The sequence below is a fragment of the Thalia democratica genome, unplaced genomic scaffold (assembly GCF_965202585.1).
Source record: "Thalia democratica unplaced genomic scaffold, ktThaDemo2.hap1.1 HAP1_SCAFFOLD_1228, whole genome shotgun sequence".
In the NCBI taxonomy this organism is placed as follows: domain Eukaryota; kingdom Metazoa; phylum Chordata; class Thaliacea; order Salpida; family Salpidae; genus Thalia; species Thalia democratica.
In genome coordinates this window covers 1856-22896 of record NW_028140127.1, presented here as the reverse complement: position 1 = coordinate 22896, position 21041 = coordinate 1856, and the positions used below count along the sequence as shown (strand labels likewise).

At 29.0% G+C, this 21041-nt stretch overlaps 1 protein-coding gene across 1 annotated transcript; it reads left to right on the top strand.

Annotated features, from left to right (window-relative positions):
* Positions 1–702: 702 nt before the first annotated feature.
* Positions 703–19822, top strand: LOC145848073 (uncharacterized; the record flags this gene model as incomplete). Its single annotated transcript, XM_082953812.1, has 9 exons — positions 703–832; positions 9124–9298; positions 11827–11929; positions 12390–12609; positions 13378–13564; positions 16058–16219; positions 16315–16396; positions 18038–18166; positions 19739–19822. Coding segments are annotated over exons 1-9 (1272 nt in total), but the record flags the coding sequence as incomplete, so codon positions are not given.
* Between the last annotated feature and the right edge of the window lie 1219 nt (positions 19823–21041).

Here is a 21041-nt window from a genome sequence, read left to right as displayed (position 1 = left end):
AAACAGTTTCTAATCTTGTTATTTTAAACTACAGTAACAAATACAATACCATAAAAAAAAAAGACGGAAACTATAAAGAATCGTTTTCTGTATTTTTATATCTAACAACAAGTTAACTTAAAGGATTTTTTTAAAGTTTATGCTTGTTTGTTATATTCTAACTAATTATGAAATAAAGGGTACCTGAGTCTAAAACTTTTAAAACTTATCTGCAGCTTAAAAATTTCTTTTTGTTTGTGAAGCAATTAAGTATTTTTGTTTATATTTGTATTTTGCTAAACTTTTTCAGCTTTTTCGTAAGTTTAAAGTTATTTTACTCTAAATAGTTTAGTAGAAGGTCAAGTTTATTTTCAATGTAGTTAAAACTAACTAGATAAATTAACAGTGATTAAAATTAAAAGTTATTAAATTTTAATTCTTTTACACTTTTAAAGAAATTGTCATAAAAAGTTATAAAAGTTTATATATAAAACTAAATTTGTTAGTACCTTTACTTTAGTAGCTAACATAAGCAGTTATTTAAAAGTAATGTTATTTTTCTAATTTTATTTTTCATATAAAAGTTTGAAATTCAAAACAAAATTATTTCCATTTATTTAAAGAAATCTAATTAATTTTTAGATTATATATATAAAGCAAGCTTTTTTTGTAAACAGAAATATACATTTATAAAACATAAAAATTGAAATAGAAAAATTTTAAATGAATAGAAAAAAAAGGACTAGTTCAAAAACAAAAATCCCAGTTCTATCAAGCAAAATAGGACAAAATTGGAATAAAAATTTACCAAAGCCAAATGCAACAGAAAATCAATATTTACAAACTTCATCAGGTAAATTGCTCATATAGAGTATAAACAGTTAAAAAACTATGTCAACGAGTATTTCACAAAATAATAACAACTTTACTATAACGTTATATATTAGAATGAAGTCTAAAACTCAGAAAAATTAGTAAAAATAAGCTAAAAGTTTTACTTTAACTTTCAATTATTATTAAAGTCAGTTGAAGTTTATAAGCTTATAAGAAGCTACATTACTAGCAATCAAAAACTGTTTACACTTTTTATTTTAAACAACCATATTTAAGCTTATAACTTCTTGTAAATTATTTTTCCTTTGAAAAACTTTCAATAAATAATTTATAGGAAAGGCAAGAATTTTCTAAAGACTATTTTACCGCCATGTTTGTTTACAATTGATTGAGTATAAAAGTAAACTTTTTGGAATTTGTAAAACTAATAATTTTGAAAAATTAAAATAATTTTAATTTATAATACTTCGAAATAGTTGAAAAAAAGTTTAAACAAGTAGAAAATTTTAAAAGAAAATTTTCTATCAGTTGAACAGAACAATATAAGTTTAAGTTTTTCTTATATCTTTCACGCGCAGGTTGTGGTTGGTCTGATGGACCAGGTTGGCTACGGCGCGAAGAGTGTGGGTCAACACCCCTTTTATTGATTCCTCTGTCAATGTTTTGCTGGCTACAGCGAGTTTCGGGGTTGTTGACCTTGTCTAAGGTATGATGTATGTTCTCTTTAGAGAACATACTATCCTTTTTGGTGGGCTTGGCTCTATTACTCATTATGCTATACCCACTATATACTATATAATAGTTAGGTATGGCCCACTAGTTATTTAATTAAATTTAGATATTTTAGACATTTAGATATTTTAGATATTTAGATTAATCAAATTTGGTTTGTAAATTTCAGAGATTATTAAGAGCACCAAAAAGCAGCTTGCTTCTTAACTAATTATCCACAACAAAGCTTATTTATTCAATTTTATATAACCAATTTACAGATAATTTCAATATAATGATCTATTAACACCAAAGTTTAGTTATTTAAATTTATGCAAAATCAAAAGTACAATTAACTACAATTTTATTTTATCAACAGCAGAGTTTATTCAAATTTATGCAAACCACAGTAAAATTAACTTCAATTTAACTAATTTAGAAATTTCAATTTAAGAGACAGAACTAGAAAATAATAGATTAATGACAATACTCACAATTTAGCACCAGGAAGTTCAGCTTGAGCTTTTTCAAATCTCATCATTTAAAACTAAAGGCGGCAAAGTTAACAAATTAATAAAAAACCCCTAATTAGAGAAAACTCTTTTGCTAAATTTAATTTTTAGCCAGAGGCGTTACATTTTCCCCTCTTATTAAACATTTTTAGAATTTTAACTTAGGTTTTTTAGATAAATATTAGTTTTAAGGTGTTAAACGTTTGTTAAACTGAAAAAAACTTTAAATATAGTCCAGGTGAAAACCATTATACACTAAAGCACTCAACTTAGAGATATATAAGCATGCAACATAAGTTTATAACTTTCTTTTTGTAATTTACATGTAATAAACAGAAATAATATTTTAAGAGATACTTATGATCATCAACTTTATGTGCTAAAACGTACTTGCATATAACAACATTTTTGAGCTAATTCAAAATCTGGATTTAAACACTCTACTAGCTATTTTTAAAGTAAAATTAAAACTATAAGTATTTAAATGTAGTAAATGCTTAAGACACTTTTTAAGTGTGGTAAAAATGCTTTTTTTACAAAATAAAAAAGAAATTCTAAAGAAATTGTAAAGAAAAGACTTTTTTAAAATATAAATTTACAAGTTCCTAATTACAATCATGAGTCAAAAGTTTGTTTAAAAGTCAGTGTTTACCGTTCATGATGATGATTCCTTACTCTTACACTGGAGGTTGAGGCTCGGCCTCTTCTTACTCGCCTTCTCCTCCTCTTCTCTGGTTGCTCCAGCTGCGGCCGCTCTTCTTGTAGCGGTTCTCCCGGAACTCTGGCGGGAAGTTTGGCTCCACTGACGTCCTTCTCCGCGAATTAATCGCTGGCGACCTGGCGTTGTTCACCATCGTCATCAACGCCAACGGATTTGAGGGTCTGCTTGACATCATCAGCAGACGGGTTGGCATTGCCCCCATGGGATTCGAAGATGTGCTGCCATGTATGCATTTCCAGACGAATCGACATCGTCACTACCATTCTGCTGTACGTAGTGGCAGCTTGTTCTTATTAGAATGGTTCATTCTGAGGTCTCTGGGGTGTGGCAGTTCGACTTACCCCACCAAACTAGATGAGTGAAAGTTACTGAGCCATGATTTTTACAATTTGCTTGGCAAGCTTTCCCAGTGCTAAACAGGAGACAACCAAAAAACAATGCAATATAGAACATTTTAGATTTTTATATAAAACATCACACAGTACCTATTTTAGCTAAGATAATTACAAAAAAAAAATACATGTCTATAAGATACCAATTTTTAATGGTTGTACAAATAAATATAAAATCAAAAACCCCATAAATTTTAAAATTAAAAAAATTCTTAAAGTTAAGTCATTTAACAATAATATAAAAAATGCAAGCAGCTTCTAGGTGTTGTACAAAATAATCAGTGAAAATCAAATGTTGCTTATTTGAATAAGCCCTTAAGTAGTATCCATCTAAAAAGTACCAAATATCTTTCTATGCTTGTACAAAAAAACACCAGGTCTCCTGGCTTTGACCATGGCAGGCTTGTAATTATCCAATATTATCTCGAGCTCGTAGTTGTGTTTTGGCTTTGCGTGGTAGGTTGGCTTCCTGGTAATTTCAGGGAAGTCCATTAATAGTCTTTTGCATTTTTCTTCTAACGGAGTCGTATTCTTACCACCCAGATTGATGTGGTTGACTGAAGCGACTATAGGGGTGGGCAACTCAGCAGGTGCGAACAGTCTAGCTGATTCGTTTGACCCCATCTTGCATAGTTGAGAGGTAGATGGCAGGATCGCTAGTTCGTTCTTTCTTAACAGGTCCATGCCAATAATGCCAAAGTGGCGTGATTCTTGAATAACCCAGAACGAGTGGTTGATGGGTTCTAAATTCCCCAATTGAAGTTCGACATCCGCGCTACCAATAGGGTGGGTTGTTTTGTTACCAAACCCTTGGATGGTTCTACTTTGTTTAGGAAAATATTTGTCTATACCGTTAGTCAATTCCTTCGGCAGGATTGAAATTTCGGATCCGCTGTCAACCAAAAAGATAACATTTGTGTTTGAATCCGCTAAAAATAGGAGGCCCTGAGGGAGGTTCTTCGGTTTGGGTGCAGGGAATTTATTCAGTTGAAATGTCCATTTTTCTACACTTTTATCTTTGTTGTGATTGGTAGTGTCGAGAGATTTTTGTTGTGGTTCTGGCTGCGGTTGCGCTGACCGTTGGGACTGCCCGTTGTGGTGCTGGCTAAGGTAGCTCGGATCGTTGGCTCTCGTCGTGGGGGTGCTGGCTTCGGTGGCGCTGACCGCTGACGCTGGCCCTGGTGATGCTGGCTGTGTTTGCGCAGACCGTTGGGACTGCCCATTGTGGTGCTGGCTAAGGTAGCTCGGATCGTTGGCGCTTGTCGTGGAGGTGCTGGCTTCGGCGGCGCTGACCGTTGACGCTGGCCCTGGTGATGCTGGCTGTGTTTGCGCTGACCGTTGGGACTGCCCGTTGTGGTGCTGGCTAAGGTAGCTCGGATCGTTGGCGCTTGTCGTGGAGGTGCTGGCTAAGGTGGCGCTGACCGTTGACGCTGGCCCTGGTGATGCTGGCTGTGTTTGCGCTGACCGTTGGGACTGCCCGTTGTGGTGCTGGCTAAGGTAGCTCGGATCGTTGGCGCTTGTCGTGGAGGTGCTGGCTTCGGCGGCGCTGACCGTTGACGCTGGCCCTGGTGATGCTGGCTGTGTTTGCGCAGACCGTTGGGACTGACCATTGTGGTGCTGGCTAAGGTAGCTCGGATCGTTGGCGCTTGTCGTGGAGGTGCTGGCTAAGGTGGCGCTGACCGTTGACGCTGGCCCTGGTGATGCTGGCTGTGTTTGCTCAGAACTTTGGTTCTCATCGGGTGTTTCTGCTGCACTACGTGAGGCTGTTTGCTTTATATGAAAAGTCATCTTTGGTTTGTTTGAAGGTGTGGACACTTCATTTCCTGGATGACTTATAGTGCAGTTTGAGGCATTTCTGGTTGATCTCGGTTGAGATGGGGGTTGCTGTCGAGGGGCGGTTTTATTTACAAACTGGACAGCTTGGGTGTGAGATAGTGTAGCCCCAATCACTCTCCCTCTCACTGCGGAGAGTTTGGGAGCTCGTTTTTTGCATGAGGCGGAGATATCACCTGGCTCCTTGGTAGGTCTTGAGCCTTTGAGGTGTGTGAAACCTGGTGGGGAACCTGGATTTGAGGATCCATGTATGTATTCTGTCTAACCTGAGTTGAGATGTCGTGATTTGTCCTTGTGGATGGATTTAGACTTCTCAATTCATGTAATTCTTCTTGTAATTTTCGAAATTCCTCTAGAAGTTTAGCCCGTCGAATTTGTTCCTTCAAATCTTTGATCCCCTGTACTAACTCCTCGGCACCCAGTTCTTGAGGTGGCACTTGAATAGGGGGTCTCCTGTTGTTTTGGAGGGAATAGTCCATGTTTAAGTGGTTAGGTTGGAGTTGTTGTTGGAATGGCAAAGGTGAAGTTCCTGCTGGAGGAATGGAGCTGTTGCTAGGTGGTCCTGTCACCCTTGGTGGAGGCCCATAGTTGCTAGGTGTAGAATTTTGTTGGGGTGGGTAGCTTTGTCTTGGCAGACCACTTGGATTAGGCTGGTCTCTAGGTTGTTGATAACTGCCCATTGCTGCCTGGGGTTCTTCCTCCTTTTGGTTATTTCCTGACTGATACCCCCCTATGTTCATGTCAATCTCGGCACTGATTTCTATACCTTGTGTATCAATTAAAGCGTGTTCACTCACGTCCGGGTCACCATATCTTTCGCACGAAGGTTGTGGTTGGTCTGATGGACCAGGTTGGCTACGGCGCGAAGAGTGTGGGTCAACACCCCTTTTATTGATTCCTCTGTCAATGTTTTGCTGGCTACAGCGAGTTTCGGGGTTGTTGACCTTGTCTAAGGTATGATGTATGTTCTCTTTAGAGAACATACTATCCTTTTTGGTGGGCTTGGCTCTATTACTCATTATGCTATACCCACTATATACTATATAATAGTTAGGTATGGCCCACTAGTTATTTAATTAAATTTAGATATTTTAGACATTTAGATATTTAGATATTTTAGATATTTAGATATTTAGATTAATCAAATTTGGTTTGTAAATTTCAGAGATTATTAAGAGCACCAAAAAGCAGCTTGCTTCTTAACTAATTATCCACAACAAAGCTTATTTATTCAATTTTATATAACCAATTTACAGATAATTTCAATATAATGATCTATTAACACCAAAGTTTAGTTATTTAAATTTATGCAAAATCAAAAGTACAATTAACTACAATTTTATTTTATCAACAGCAGAGTTTATTCAAATTTATGCAAACCACAGTAAAATTAACTTCAATTTAACTAATTTAGAAATTTCAATTTAAGAGACAGAACTAGAAAATAATAGATTAATGACAATACTCACAATTTAGCACCAGGAAGTTCAGCTTGAGCTTTTTCAAATCTCATCATTTAAAACTAAAGGCGGCAAAGTTAACAAATTAATAAAAAACCCCTAATTAGAGAAAACTCTTTTGCTAAATTTAATTTTTAGCCAGAGGCGTTACACTTATATAAAATTTAATGTTGAAAAAAGCATTAACAATTCACATAAAAAAACACCTTGAATGTACTAGTCTTTTTAAAAAGTTTTAGGATCTCAGGTAAAAAAAGAAATAATTTTCAAGGAATTTTTTTCACAAACTTTTTAATTTATCTTTTTAGAAATTATATTTGAGATTTTTTAAATTATAGTTTTATCAAGTCCGTTCGTTGTTAATTTTTTACTGTTAGGTATCTAAGCTTGACTAATAATATTTTTAAGTTTACGAACAATATATTTATTTTTAATTTAATCATAAGCTAACCATAACTCAGTCTACTTTGAGTCAAATCGGACTGTTTTTTTTTTGCTTAAAAAAGTGACAACCCAGCAAGATAAATAGAGGAAATAAGTTAGTTTACAACAAAACCTTTAATAAAAAAAGTCTAATGAAAAGTTTTAACATGTTACAGTGTCCTTAGGGATATTTTAATAATAAACATCTTAAAATCTGAGCTTTAAATAGTGATCTATTAGGTTGAAAAGCTATGGTTTTAAAAATCAAGATCCGGTCGGGTCAGGATGGTTTATACATAAAAATAGTAATAATGTTAGTTACAGTCTAAATATATATATTTTCTCTATATATTACCTATATTCATGTCTACCTCAGGCATGTCCACCTTATTGTCCTGTACATTTAACAACAGATTATTAAAAAGAATTATTCTATTTGAATAAGAATTGAAAATGTTTCTCTGATTCTATTGTTTATTTTAAAAAGTTGAGATAGTTTTTTTCTTTTTTTTAAAGCAATTTTGTTATATATATAAATCAAATTGTTCAAGTTTTTATATAAAAAAAGGCAGACTACTTTCAAACCATTCATTCGATAACCGAAAGGTTCTTCGTGCACCAGGTCTTAGGACCAAATATTCTGAGCGTTTTTTTTTTGTCTTTAATTAAAATATAACAATATTGTCTTTCGTTATTTAGTTAATTTTTTTCAATTTATAACACTATAAAAAAAATTATACTTTTGATTTTTTACTCTAGTCTTGTTTTAAACTAAATTAAGCAGGAGAAGGCCTATGTAGTTATGTTTGTTGGAATTTTAGACCGGCTGTTGTTCTTTTTGTTTATTCGGATTCTGGATATTTTGGATATATATGTTCTAACTAATAGTTAAATCAAAATAGATTAATAATTTTTGGTTTATCTGTTTTTAATTATATAAAATTTCCTATAAAACGTCAAAAAAGTATACACATATAAATATATGTCAATAAGGAGAACACTGACAGTTTACATTTAGTTTTTTATTAGTTTTTTTTTCGCATCAACTGAAACGAGTCAGAATGAATAAATTCTTGTAAACCTATTTAACAAAGGTCTGTTAGTATTAGTAAAATTATTTAGTACCATTGATTTGCTTGTCCTGGGTGGTTTGCTTAGTTAGAGCAAGGGTCGGCAGCCTTATAAAAGTCGTGAACCGCACTATAAGAAAAAGTGTTCTGCGGGCCGCAGTTGTTTTAAGAAGATTGTGTTAAGTAATAAACAACACTGTTTTTAACCACAAATGTGATAGATAAACAATAAAACAGCACAAGTAGAGAGACTAATTGTAAATTTTTACCACAAGAACTTTTCTTTTGCTATAAAAAAACTGTGTTTTCAGTTAAAAAGTACCTTGCAGATCGCAGTTTACCGACTCCTGGCTTAGAGCTTGAATCTTTTACAAGGAATTTTTGATATAAATTTTTAGTGATTGTTTAAAAAAATCATAGGTACTTTGTTTTAGAAAAAATATTAATTCATGTCTATAAAAACTAATTAAATAGATCATTTTTGGAATTAAAATCCAAATGTTATTTTAAAGTAAATATACTTTAGGCTTTAGAACTTAGCTACAAAAACTTGATCTCACATGATCTGGATACCCGGTAGATCACTTGGTATAAAATTTTATCTAAGTTTTAATTTCATCCTATATTTCAACTATTTTTGTTGACTTTTGTTAATAGTAAATCTTCACAATCCAAGTTTGTAGTTTTATATCTATGGACTATTTAATCCTTATTTCATTAAAGTTACACGAGTTTTTGATCATACTGTTCCTTTTTTTGTCTATCTTTACACTTTGTAAACTAGTATTGTGAATAGCGTTTTAGCATAGTTTTTGTAAAAGCAAAATTTAAAATTTTGATTTTTCATTCAAACTTACTCAAATTTGACTGAAGTTTTATTTTTCTAAGGTAAGTGTAAAAACTCCACTTATAAATAACTAAATACAAAAAAAAATCTAATGTAATTTATTTAAAAAAAGTTTTAAGAAACATGATGATCTTTAAAATGAAATAAACTTGTAAAAAAATACCTTAATCCCTGTTGACTTAGCACTTGAAGCAGACAAAAATTATGCATAAGCCACCTTTATATGAATTTTTTTCAAATTTATTTTTTTATCAATACTTGAAACAGAAAATTTTTTATAAATTGTGATATAAAAAAATAATTATGTAAAGTAAACAAACGTTTTATTTTAATTTTTTTAGAAAACTCATATAAGTCTTGTAATGTTGAGCCTCCACTTTTAAAGAAAGTTGGAATAAAGAAAACTAAAGATTGGTTGCTAAGTGAGAAAAATTTACGTTTTCCAAGAAAAAAATATTCTAGTAAGAATATGCTTAAAGAATTAAAAACTGAAGAAAAAATATCGCAAGAAAAAAAGTACGTATACTTAAAGTTATTAATATTTACAACTTTTTAAAACAACTATAAAATTTCAAATAGTATTGTATACAATTACGACAAGTAATCCAAAGTCTAACAAGATAATATATAAAACTTTACTACATTAATCAAGTTATACGACATAACTCTTAAATTTTTTAACATAATTATAAATAACTATTTTTATTTATATTATTTATTTATTTATTTTATTTATATTAGCATATAAAATTTTAAAGATTTTGAAACTTCTTAGTATTGTACTAATACTGTGTAATGTGTATTAAATGAACTACATTACTAATTTAATTCAAATTACTTTATATCTAATAATTGAACATACTACTATAGCTTGACAAAAAAAATACTTCTTCATTTAAAAACGTTTATAACATACTTTCCGAATTAAACAAAAGCTGTATGAATTTAATTTTGTGTATAACATTAGGATTTTAAAAATAGTTAATGAAAATTTATTTTTAGTTTAAGCAAAATTTTCATTCTAATATTAAAGTTTTGTTTTTTGTTACTAAATTATAATTAAATTATGTATCATTTTTATAAATTTTGATTTTATTAATAACAATAATTAAATCAGAACAATGTTTGATTTGTAAGAGGTACAAAGAATACATGAAAATAAGTACTTCTGACTATAACAAAAAATAAATCTATAGACAACACTTCGTCGTTCGTAATTTTTTGTTGCCATCCAATTCTAAAGATACGACGAAGACATCGTAGAAGAAAGAAGTTGATTTTTTTTCTTGCGCGCTAGACAATGTTCACGTTTTGCCACCGTATAGTAGAATAAAGCATTATCAGACAAAAAGTGAAAGTACTTAATTTTTAAGTGTTGCAGTCAGACAAGAAAACATGCCTAATGCCTTACCAATTCGACTATTTAATTCTGCGTTAAACTTTGACGCCATAGCGATACGAGTATTTTACGCTTTCAATATCTTTACCTTTGATCTTTATTAGTGGTCAAGTATGTGTTCATAAGATCTTAAATTTTGTTCCTAAGATTAGAAACAGCCAAAAATAAATATTAGTTGTATGACTATGCATGCTTAAAAACTATCTCAGTAGCGTCTGAAGGTCTTGGGCAGAGTGAGCTACAAACGCAACACCATCAGGAAAGAGCAGACTACGTGGTGTGTTATTTTTGGCATCCACTTGGGTCTCAGATGGGCGAAATTGCAAAAAACAAAAATCAGTTATTGTATGGATCTCAAGTTCTATAGTTGATGATCCCAAAGCGTTTTAACAGCATTTGAAAAAGATTCCAAAAAAATTTGCCTTCCTTTCTTTTGGATTAAAATGAATTATTTAAAGCGACTAAAACTTATTTTTTTGTAATATGTTTTTTGAAAAGCTGTATAAGCTTGTTTTTTAACTACACACATAATTAGGAAGAAGTAAGCAGCTTATTATTTTAAACAAATCAGAAAGACAAAAATCTAGTTTGATCGTTTTTGTATAAAATGACTACAAATTATTGGAGAGATTTAAATTATATCCAAGTTTATACAATTTAGAAACAGTGCTTCCCTCTTTACTAAGTCAAAAGTTTTAGTTAGTTGAATAAAATCGATTTACAAAGGCATGTTCTATTCGATACATTTTTATCATAAAACAAGGATCAATACTAGGTGCCAGGACGTTTAGCTTCCCAGTTTAAGAGTCTGTATTTTTTTAACTTTTTTTACTGTCAAGTGACTCACTTTAGTTTTAACTTACAGCTATCCTTATTCACTTAAAGATGAAAGTAAACTGTGGCGGAACAACATCTTACTTGCAGTGGGATAATTAGCAAAAGGCAGACGGTTGTTGTTAAGTATAATACAGATATTTCATCTACTGAATAAAATGACCCCTGGGGCCCATCAACTTTCTAAATAGGGTTAGACTTATGACTGGTAACTGTTGCATTCAGTTGTGTTCTTTGCGAAAAATATGTGAAGCTGGAGTGACCTCTCCACCTTTCAAGCACAATACCCGGGCATAAAACTTTTATTTCAACTATTGCCCACGTATTAGAACCTCTTTCTACGCAATAATAAGTGGCTCAAGACTAATACAGCTAAGACACTTCATTATCAAGAAGTTACCGGAGTGACACTGAATACAGTATAAGACCGTCTAAGCGGCTCAAAACACGGTTTTTTGATCTAGGTTTTTTATCTGTTTGAAGGATTGAGGTACACGTTTGAAAAGGTGAAACTACCACAGTGTTTAAGACATATCCTTGTTTGATTTTTTCCAGGTCCTTTTCTCGAAGCCTTGATTTAACCAAAAGCATCCACAAGGCAGTGGAGGTAGGTAAATATTTTATAGACCTGGTGCCAAATCAGCTCCAACCAATAAAAAATAGTACGGATTGTTTGAAAAACTATAAAAAAATAATTTATTAAATTATAACCGTTTTCTTAAATTGGAAAATAAAAACTGTTCGACACCTTTTTTTAGAGCAAGGAATATAGTTTTATTGTAAAAGAAAAATTGTTTTGAATTTTTTGTAGGCCGTCTGAAGAGTTGAACTTTGTTTCAGATGTTGAAACTCCGCCCCCTAGTCCTACAGGAAATAGCGATACTTTTGAAGATAGAGTTTTTGACAATGACCAAGTTTGTTTTTTACATTATACTCAAAAGGTTTTTTTTTTTTTTAATTTGCGCGACTAAAGTTTTAATCCCCTGTAACAAAATATTAAATTAAAAGTCTGTTAAAAAATCATAATTTGCTATACTTTATTTGTAATCAGTAAATAGTTTAAATATAAATTATAGTTCTACTATTTTAAATGACATTTTGGCTTTTTACTTTTTGTTCAATTTGAAAAAGCAAAAATGAAAAAAATAAAAAGAGTTATTTTAAAAAGTTGTTTCTCAAAAAAGAGGTAAACAAAACTTATTAGCCTGAATAAAAAATGTTTAAAAAATGGAACAAGCTCTATGTACTCTTAAGGTTAACTAACTTTATCGGAAATAATAAATTATTTTTTTTTAATAATTAAAGCTAAAATAGAACTGTTAAACAGTTAAAAAAAGAAACTTTTTTATTTTGAACTGTATTGTAAAATAACAGGATCTTTTCATTCCGGTCTTTAGAAAACTTGAGCGGGAAGCTTCGTTCCGCTCTAATGAGCAATCCAACAGCACTTCAAGTGACCTCCTACTACCTCATGAACTTAAAATGCATCGTCGTTTTGAAGGGTCCCAACTAAGCCTTCCGTCTATGAAAAGTCTTCAAAAAATGACTCCAAGTGTGAATAAAGTTGTAAATTCATCTTTTATATCCGATTCAGGTAAAAAATTAAAAAACTATAAATAAAGCAGTTTTTCGTAATTAAATAACTAATAGTTTATCAAAAACTTAAAATGTTGTATGGTTGTATAAAAGTAAAACTAAGTTATAAACTAAAGTTGTAAAGTTAATTAGTATAAAAGGTTATTATTATTATATAATAAAAAAATTTAACTATTAGCAAAATTTCGGCCGTCATTTAATAAGTACTAAACTGCTACGCACGACCATAAAAACAGTTTTCCGAGACAATCTATCACCGGTTTCGCCCTTATTAGGCAGACATAGTCAAAAAAAAACGTTTTTGAGTCTAACTAAGTAGGCAGCTTCTGGAAATAAAATAGACAAAATATGTATTTGAATTTGTCTTATTACTTATTAGCCATCAAAAATATGTTCTAAGTAATTTATTTTTATGTCAAGTATTGTGCACTGCATAGGATCACACTATAAAATAATGGTTAAAAGAGCGTAAAAATACTGAAGTTTTATATAAATCAAAAACTAGAAGGTTATCCTAAATAAATAAATATTTAAAAATAAATAAAACAATAAATAAACCGAAACAAAAAGTTAAGAAGTTTTTATTTTTCGTACCTAATGCTTTACAAAAATATTGAAAAATATTTTTTATAACATTAATGCAATGTGCAGGAAGCAGTTTATTTTATCATTCGGTATTTCGTTTAAAAAATCAAATTATGTGCAAATTTACAATCGTAAATTTATATATTTTTACAAAAAACATTTGATTCTGGTATGAAAATAGGTGAAGAAGTTGTTCAAGAAGCATTGAGACATTCTGAAGCATACCCACAGGAATTAGCGGATTTTATTAAAAGTCCACCCGAAGACAATGCAGATAAATCACCAAATACATCTACATGTTCTCTACTTAGTGAAAATGATAGCGAAAAGTCTAATAGCAATAATGAAGAAAAACTTCATGTTGCCAGGTTATTATCAAGTTAATGTGTTTTTACCTTATTGTGAATAAGTACTAAATTTAAGTTAAAGTACATATTTTTAAAGATATTTAAACGTAATTTCCAAAAAACTTTATATAAAGCCTATTTTGATTAAGTTACTAAAAATTTAAACTAAGTTTAGAGCAATTAAATTGTAAAAAGTTGTTGTTTACAAATTCAAAGTTAGGTTGTTACAGGTATGTACATTATACAGTAGGTAAATTAATAAAGCACAAACCTTGTGTTAAACCTACGTGAAACAGGTACCATACAATAATAAAACCCCTTTCTCATCTAACTAAATTGGTATTGATTATATTTTACAAGTTTATAAAAAATTATATAAATCTGAACTGAAACTAATACTCTATGAATTTTGCAAAGAATAAAAATAAGTCTGTGTATTGTAAATTCTATAATTTTATTGCAAACTTAAACTTGTAAGTAAGGATTTTTTTAAGTAATAAAAAAGACTTTTACGTATTAACCATAACCATAACTTAAATATTTGTGGTTTGAGCACATCTTTTTCTTCATAACTTATTTACATTCGAACAGTATTGCTAGATTAAAAATATTTGCAGTTTGGGTCGATTTTTTAATATTAATTATGTTTTTAAATGTATTCTCAAATGACTAAATTAAGTAATACATGTTAAAAGTTTAAAATTAAGGTAAAATGATTTGTTTTTGATAAAAATGTTGTAACAACATTTATATTTACATTTTAAAAAAGTAGTTTATATATAAAAACATATTCTTTATTCTGTTGAGTAAATATGTAAAAAAAAAAGGTTTTTCACAGAAAGTTGTAAGTGCCTGTAAATATAAAATAATGCAATGTTTTATCTGATTAAATTGTTTCAATGACTTAAAATAGTAGGTCAGTTTTTCAATCACTTCATTAACAAGACATAATTCAAATATATGCAATACACAGTTTAAATAAGAGTTTGTAACCACAATTTTGCCCAAAAACTATTAAGTTTAATTTTTTTGTTTACAAGAATGGTGGCTTAAATATTCAAAATTATTTAAAATACCAACTATAAAAAGTCGGTAACTACCGTATAGTTCTTTTGATGTATTTGGATCATTTTTTTTAATGTTTCAAAAAGTAAAACTTTGTTTCAAAATGACTTTTTTCCGGATGAAATTTTAAACTTAACAATTAGTTTACACTTTTATCTATTATACCCAGTAAAAATTTAAAAAGAGTAGTTTTAACTTTCTATCCACCGTTTCCAAAAGACCGTTTATCTGTACATCTGCTTTTAAATATTTAACCCGCTGACTGAATTTAATACTTAATGTTCTCAGCTACTGTCACTGTCGCTCTTTAGATGACATTTGTTAGTAAGTAATTACAACCGATCATACATTTTTCTTTGCTCATGCCTAATGTTTGTTATTTTGATTTGGCCTCTAATATTTTCTGGTTCTAAGAAAGTATCCCGCTATTTATACTTAGCATATACAAAAATTTCAACATAAGTTTCATACTTGATGTTTAATACGCCAATAAATGATATTTATGTGGAAAGTTTGATGCGTAAAGCATATAATCAAGACTTTGCATAACTAGTGTTTTTAAAAAACTAAACATTTATTTATTGTACTAGTGAACATCAATAGTATATATCACAAACGTAGCTTGATAGGAATCTGCCGCGCTTCAAGTTCTTTAAAATAATAATTTGTTTATTTTTTAATTTTACTCAAAGTAGTTTTAGTTTGCTGGAAAAGCTGAAATCTAGATCTTTTTACACTAAAAGTATAAACAACAAACTTCATCTTAAGGAAATTGAAACCCTGCAGCTTTGTACTAAATAACGTCCCTGTTGTATATTATTGCACTTATTTTTGTTTTTGTTATTTGTAAATCAACGCTGTTTTTTATTTAGTTTTTGCATTTTTTTTTCAGCAACTATGTTTGCATTGAAATGTTCTAAGTGTATAAGATTAAAACAAATTAATTTTACTACATATTTATATGTCAAATAGAACATAAGGTGTTTTATCAATGAAACTTTAATTTAAACTTTCAAACAATGAAAAGATCAGCAAACGTTATGAGAAACTCTACGCATTCAAACTTAAAGGTTATACCAGAATCTCAAAAGTTCTGACCTATAGGTTTTATGCACATAAGGGTTTTTAATTTTTTTATTTTGACTTAATAGATTTAACTACTTTTGATATTTCTGAATTTTAAATACAGCGCACAGTAGTTAACTGATTAAAAGATTTGTACACAATAAAAAGATTATTAATTTATTAGTTTTAAGTAAAAAAATTTTTAGTAAATTCAAAAATTTTATCAAAATAGTCAAATATGTATTTGAAATTATTTATAACAATAAATTTTAGTTTCTAATTATAAAACAACTCAATTAATTAAGTACTTTAAAAGTTGTTTAAAGATCTTATATAAAATTCATAAAGCTAAAAAAATAAACTACTAAGTCTTTTATAACGAAGAAAAAAATACAAATCAACGGATCATCTAGCGGTTGCAGACGGAATTACAAAAAAAGATTGGAGTAGGAATCGGTCATATTTGCTTAGAGTAAATGAAAACAGAAGAAAAACGAGCAAAGAGGCTTGGTTAAAAAAGCATACTCCGAACTTAAAGTTTAAAAAGTATGTACTAAAAATAAGATAAAAGTTAAACAACGTAAAAACATTCGAAATTCAAAAGTTTTAAAAATACTTTATTATGATAAAATTTATTCAAGAACAAACTCAACACCACGCGAAGCTATTGTAAATGAATTGACAAACGAAATAACAGAAACGAGAAGAATTATGCAGATGCAGGTTGAAATAAATAAACTTAAATAAAACTTTATTTTATCTTATGAGCTTTGGTTAAACTTTATAATTATGTTATTTATATGCAAGTATATATTTAAATAGAAATGTTATTAACTTAACATAAAGAAGTATTATTAAAGTTTACGATTAATGGTTTTGGAACAAAATATACTGACAAGAAACACTTTATAGTTGCAGATACTAAACTAGTTGTAATTATCAAAACATATAGCTGTATTATCTAATAGTGATAGGTTTGACCATACTGGTTGTCTAAAATTTTTGCATAAAATATAACTTTTTTATTATTTAACTAAATGTATTGTTTAAAAAAGCAGTAGTTTGTACAACTTGTAAGCATGCATGTGATTGATAATTTCAGATTTTTTTAGAGAATTTAAAGTATATAGATTAATGAAACCAGAAATTTATTATTTTTTCAAACTTTTTCAAAAAGAATTGTACTACTTTACAAGTGTTTACTCAAGTTTGTGCTATAGCTTAACAAATAGTCTTAAAAGATATTCAGAATTATAAAAAAGTTCGTAAAACCTTTAGTAATAACCAAAAACGCGATAAAAAACTTTAAATTCATCTATCTTTAGTAAGCCAGACAAATTTTAAGTTTTGTGAAAACGTTGTATACAGTTTTCTACCTTGTAACTTAACACCCCCATATTTTAGAACTGTGAAAATTTGTTGTTTAAGATAAAGTAACAAAATGATAACCGCTTATGTAGTAGGTTATGTTTAAACTAGCGTAAGTATGTATTTATGTACTTAGATCTTTATGACGTTATGTTAAAAAAAAATAACATGATCTAATTTTTATCAAACTTTATCTAGTTTTTGAAGTTATTTATAGTTTATTTTTTATTTACAAAATACTCTCTTATTTACCAAAAATATATATTTTGGGTGTAAATATACTCTAAATATGTCTGTTTTAAAATCACGGACAAAGTAAAAATTGGCCAATGTTTCGCACTTAAAGCCTTTACTTCGACGTTAAACAGTACTCAAGCTATTTTTAAACAAACATTTTTAGCAAACCGTCTAGATAAGAGTAGGAAATTTTTCTAGTCGGCGGACTAGATTAACCAGAAAAAATCTAGGCTGCCTTGTTTAAAGAATAGTTTAAAAACAATGTATTGAAAAATTTAAAACTATTAAAATTGTAAAAAACAACGATTTAATAAGCACTAATGTGTGCTAAAAATAAAGCTAAAAGCACGTATTAAAAGTTTGGTTATAAAATTTACCAGTTTTTTGTTTTGCATGAGTTGTTTAAAGCTGAAAACTACGTTTCAGGCTAGATATTTCTAATTTTCAGGCTGAGTCCTGCTCGCGTACCGTATTTCTTTACCCCTAAACTAGATTATCGTACTACAAGCTCTTAGTAGGCTGAGACTGTTTTAGGTGGTATGATTAAGACTTATTACTTTTTTAAACTATAAAAAAAACGCTTGTTGAATATCAGTTTAAGAGCCCAATAGTAGACCAGCCACAATTTTTTGCACCTGTCGTATATATTCGCTGCTTTTTTTGACTTCAAAATGCAAAAGTATTTGGGTGGTACCTGTTAATTATACTGTATTATATTTTATGTAGCTGTCGATTATCTCAAAAGATATTTATCTATAGGAAGGTGAAATTGCTTTGTTAAATTTGCAAATGAAACAAGCACTTGATGGTGTTGAAGAAATGCAGTTAAACAAGTTCGAAGCTGAAATTCTAAAAGAAAGAGCCGAAAATGACAAAAGGCTAATGGAAGTAAGTTACAAGTAGTTTTTTTAACATTTTTATTATCTTTTTGAACATCCATATTTTAATATTTCTTACATAATTTTCAATAATCCTCTAAATAAGTTAGTTGCTTCAAATAAAAAAGTACACAACTTTAAATACTTGACGCGTTTCTAAATGTGTCTTTATTGTAAGGTTCATATTACATACAATTAGTCTTGTACATAAAACTGTTTGAAGGCATAAACAAGATAATGGTAGTGATAAAGTTTCAAATTATTGAAATACGGTATTAAATTTTCTACTTGCACTAGTTATTTAAAATATCTGAATAATAAAACTTAATAGCTTGAAAAGATTAACACGAATCACAAAATTGAAATTCTTTAGACTAAAAAGTTAAGCGAGACGTCTGTTTTTTAAATAACTAAACTTAATTGATATAAACGTTGAAATTAAAATTTGTTTTTAAAGAGCTGTTGCATAAAGCAGTGGTATTCACGATGAGCACATGTGCACAATAGCTATCAAAATAATTATTTCAGTGAGCACAGAAAATTAAAAAACGTCAAAAAGTAACGTAAAAAAGTATCTTAAACTCAAAACATTAAAAAAAGAGTATTTTAGATAATTTTATGTTTTTTATAGTCAAGTGTGCACATAGTTTTTTTTTTCAAGCAACTACAGTGTAAAACTTTTGAAAATTTATTTGACTACTGCTATAAAGAACTAACTAATTGCAAGCTAAGCTTTCATAGAAGTTATTTTAGTATGCACAAAAAATTTTGTAAGGTCAAACAATATACTTTAAATGACATTCGTTATATCTTTTTCTATAGAAAAAAAGTTAATTATAGCACATATTTTGTGAATTTTTCGTTTTACGTTTTTTATATACTAAGACAATCAAAATACAAAAAAAAAATATATATTTTATACTTTTTATAGACAAATATGCGTGCACATCTTTTAAAAATTTAATTACTACTTGGAATAAAATATGTTAAGTAAAATTATAACCAATCATAAACATATTGCGTCTGTGCTAGTAAAATAAATTGTAAAAATAGTAAAATGAATTGATCATTCAAAAAAGACCTTAACAGGTTTATCACAGTTTCTAAATATATTCTATCTAAAACTTTTAGCGCTACATGTAAAAAATAACTTATAAAGATAAAATATGTTTTGATAACAATCTTGTTTAGTTCAGTATTAATAAAAGTATTACGGAAGTCTTTCTTTTATTTATATCTGTTTAAAATTATTTACACCATTGCAACTAAATGTTTTTATAAATTTTGTAATGGCTTATTTTAATCAGATGTATAAAATTATTTGGTTTTTATTGTTTAAAAAGAAAAATTTAGTAATAGTTACCATCTTATTTTTTATTAGTTATTTGAAATTGTTTTTATAAATTATAGAAAATGTTTGATGTGAAATTAACAAATAAGTATTAGAATAAGTTTTAATTTATCAAAAGTAAACTTCTAAGAAATTTTATTTAGTAAAAGTAATCTTATCATATAGTTTTTGGATAAAGTTGGTGTTTTTAAAAGATAATACATAAGTAAATATTTATTAAATGTTTTTAAGGTACATTCAAAACATTTGCAAGATCTTTTAGCAGCAAAATCCACCAGACTGCCATACACAAGTGAAGAAGATGAAAAATTTCATGTTAATGACTTATCTTTTAAGAAAGTTAAACGAAAAAAAAGAAATAAATCTGAACGAAAACTACACGAAAACAAAAGTAAAAGCCACAATAAAAAGGAAATAGAAGAAGCTCATAACCTAACAAATATCAGTTGTATATCTACGCTTAGTAAATCAATAAATTCAATAACTGATGAGGATTTTACTACAATAAAAAATAAAAGTAAAACAAAAGAGGTAGAAGTGCAAACTGATATCATTCTTACAGATTTGCTTCCTTGGAATTATCCAACTTCAGTCGTCTATTCAGAAAAATCTAGAATAACTTGCCCCTCAACATCTGATTACAACGACCAGTTAAATTTAAACACACAGCAGTATCAGAATAACAATGTTTTTTCTGGACAAAATAAAAGCTTAAGTGAATATATAGAGTGCAGTAAATCTCAAAAAAGTATACAGAAAAGTTCCAAATGTTTGGCAATAGTTCAATTAATTAGATACGCTTTGAAGTTTAAACTTCTGGGATGGAGTGTTTGCTGTTTGCTTTTATCTGATTCAATTATAAACATTACCTTTGAAACTCATCAGCTTCTTAAACTAATGAAAAATATAATTAGAAAATAAAACAATGTTTAGCCATAAAATTCATTGCCAAAGTAAAGTTTATACGTATTTTTATAAGTTTTTAATAAACTGCTTGGTTGTTTTCTAATAAAAGTTTTTGTTTTTATGTGGTGCAAACATTTTGTTTATTGTGCTTTGTTTTATTTTAAAAAATATTTAAAACAGAAATAAATATGCTCTTAATAATAATCTTCATCATTTATTTTTGGAGTATTTTTTTACTTTAAATGTTCTATTACCCTTTTCATGCAAAACTTTTTTAACATGTACTTTACTCAACATTCTATCTCGCGTGCTTGTTTGTCACACTGTGCTTACCCTAACTAATACTATAATATTCAACTATATCATTAATAAATACAAGTATTTTTTAGTTCTTATTTAAACGAGCTAATTTATATAATTTTAAAATACCACTTTCCTATAACACGCCTTTAATATCTAACTATTTTTGTAAACAAGTTTACTAATCTAATAATAAAGCTATACTAAGGCTAGATTTAATTAAACCTTATTAACTTTTTAAACTGAGTGAGAAAAAATACTTATATAAACTAGGTGTAGTAATTTAAGTTATTCAGAATTATCACAGTTTTTAAAGTTATTTTACCGT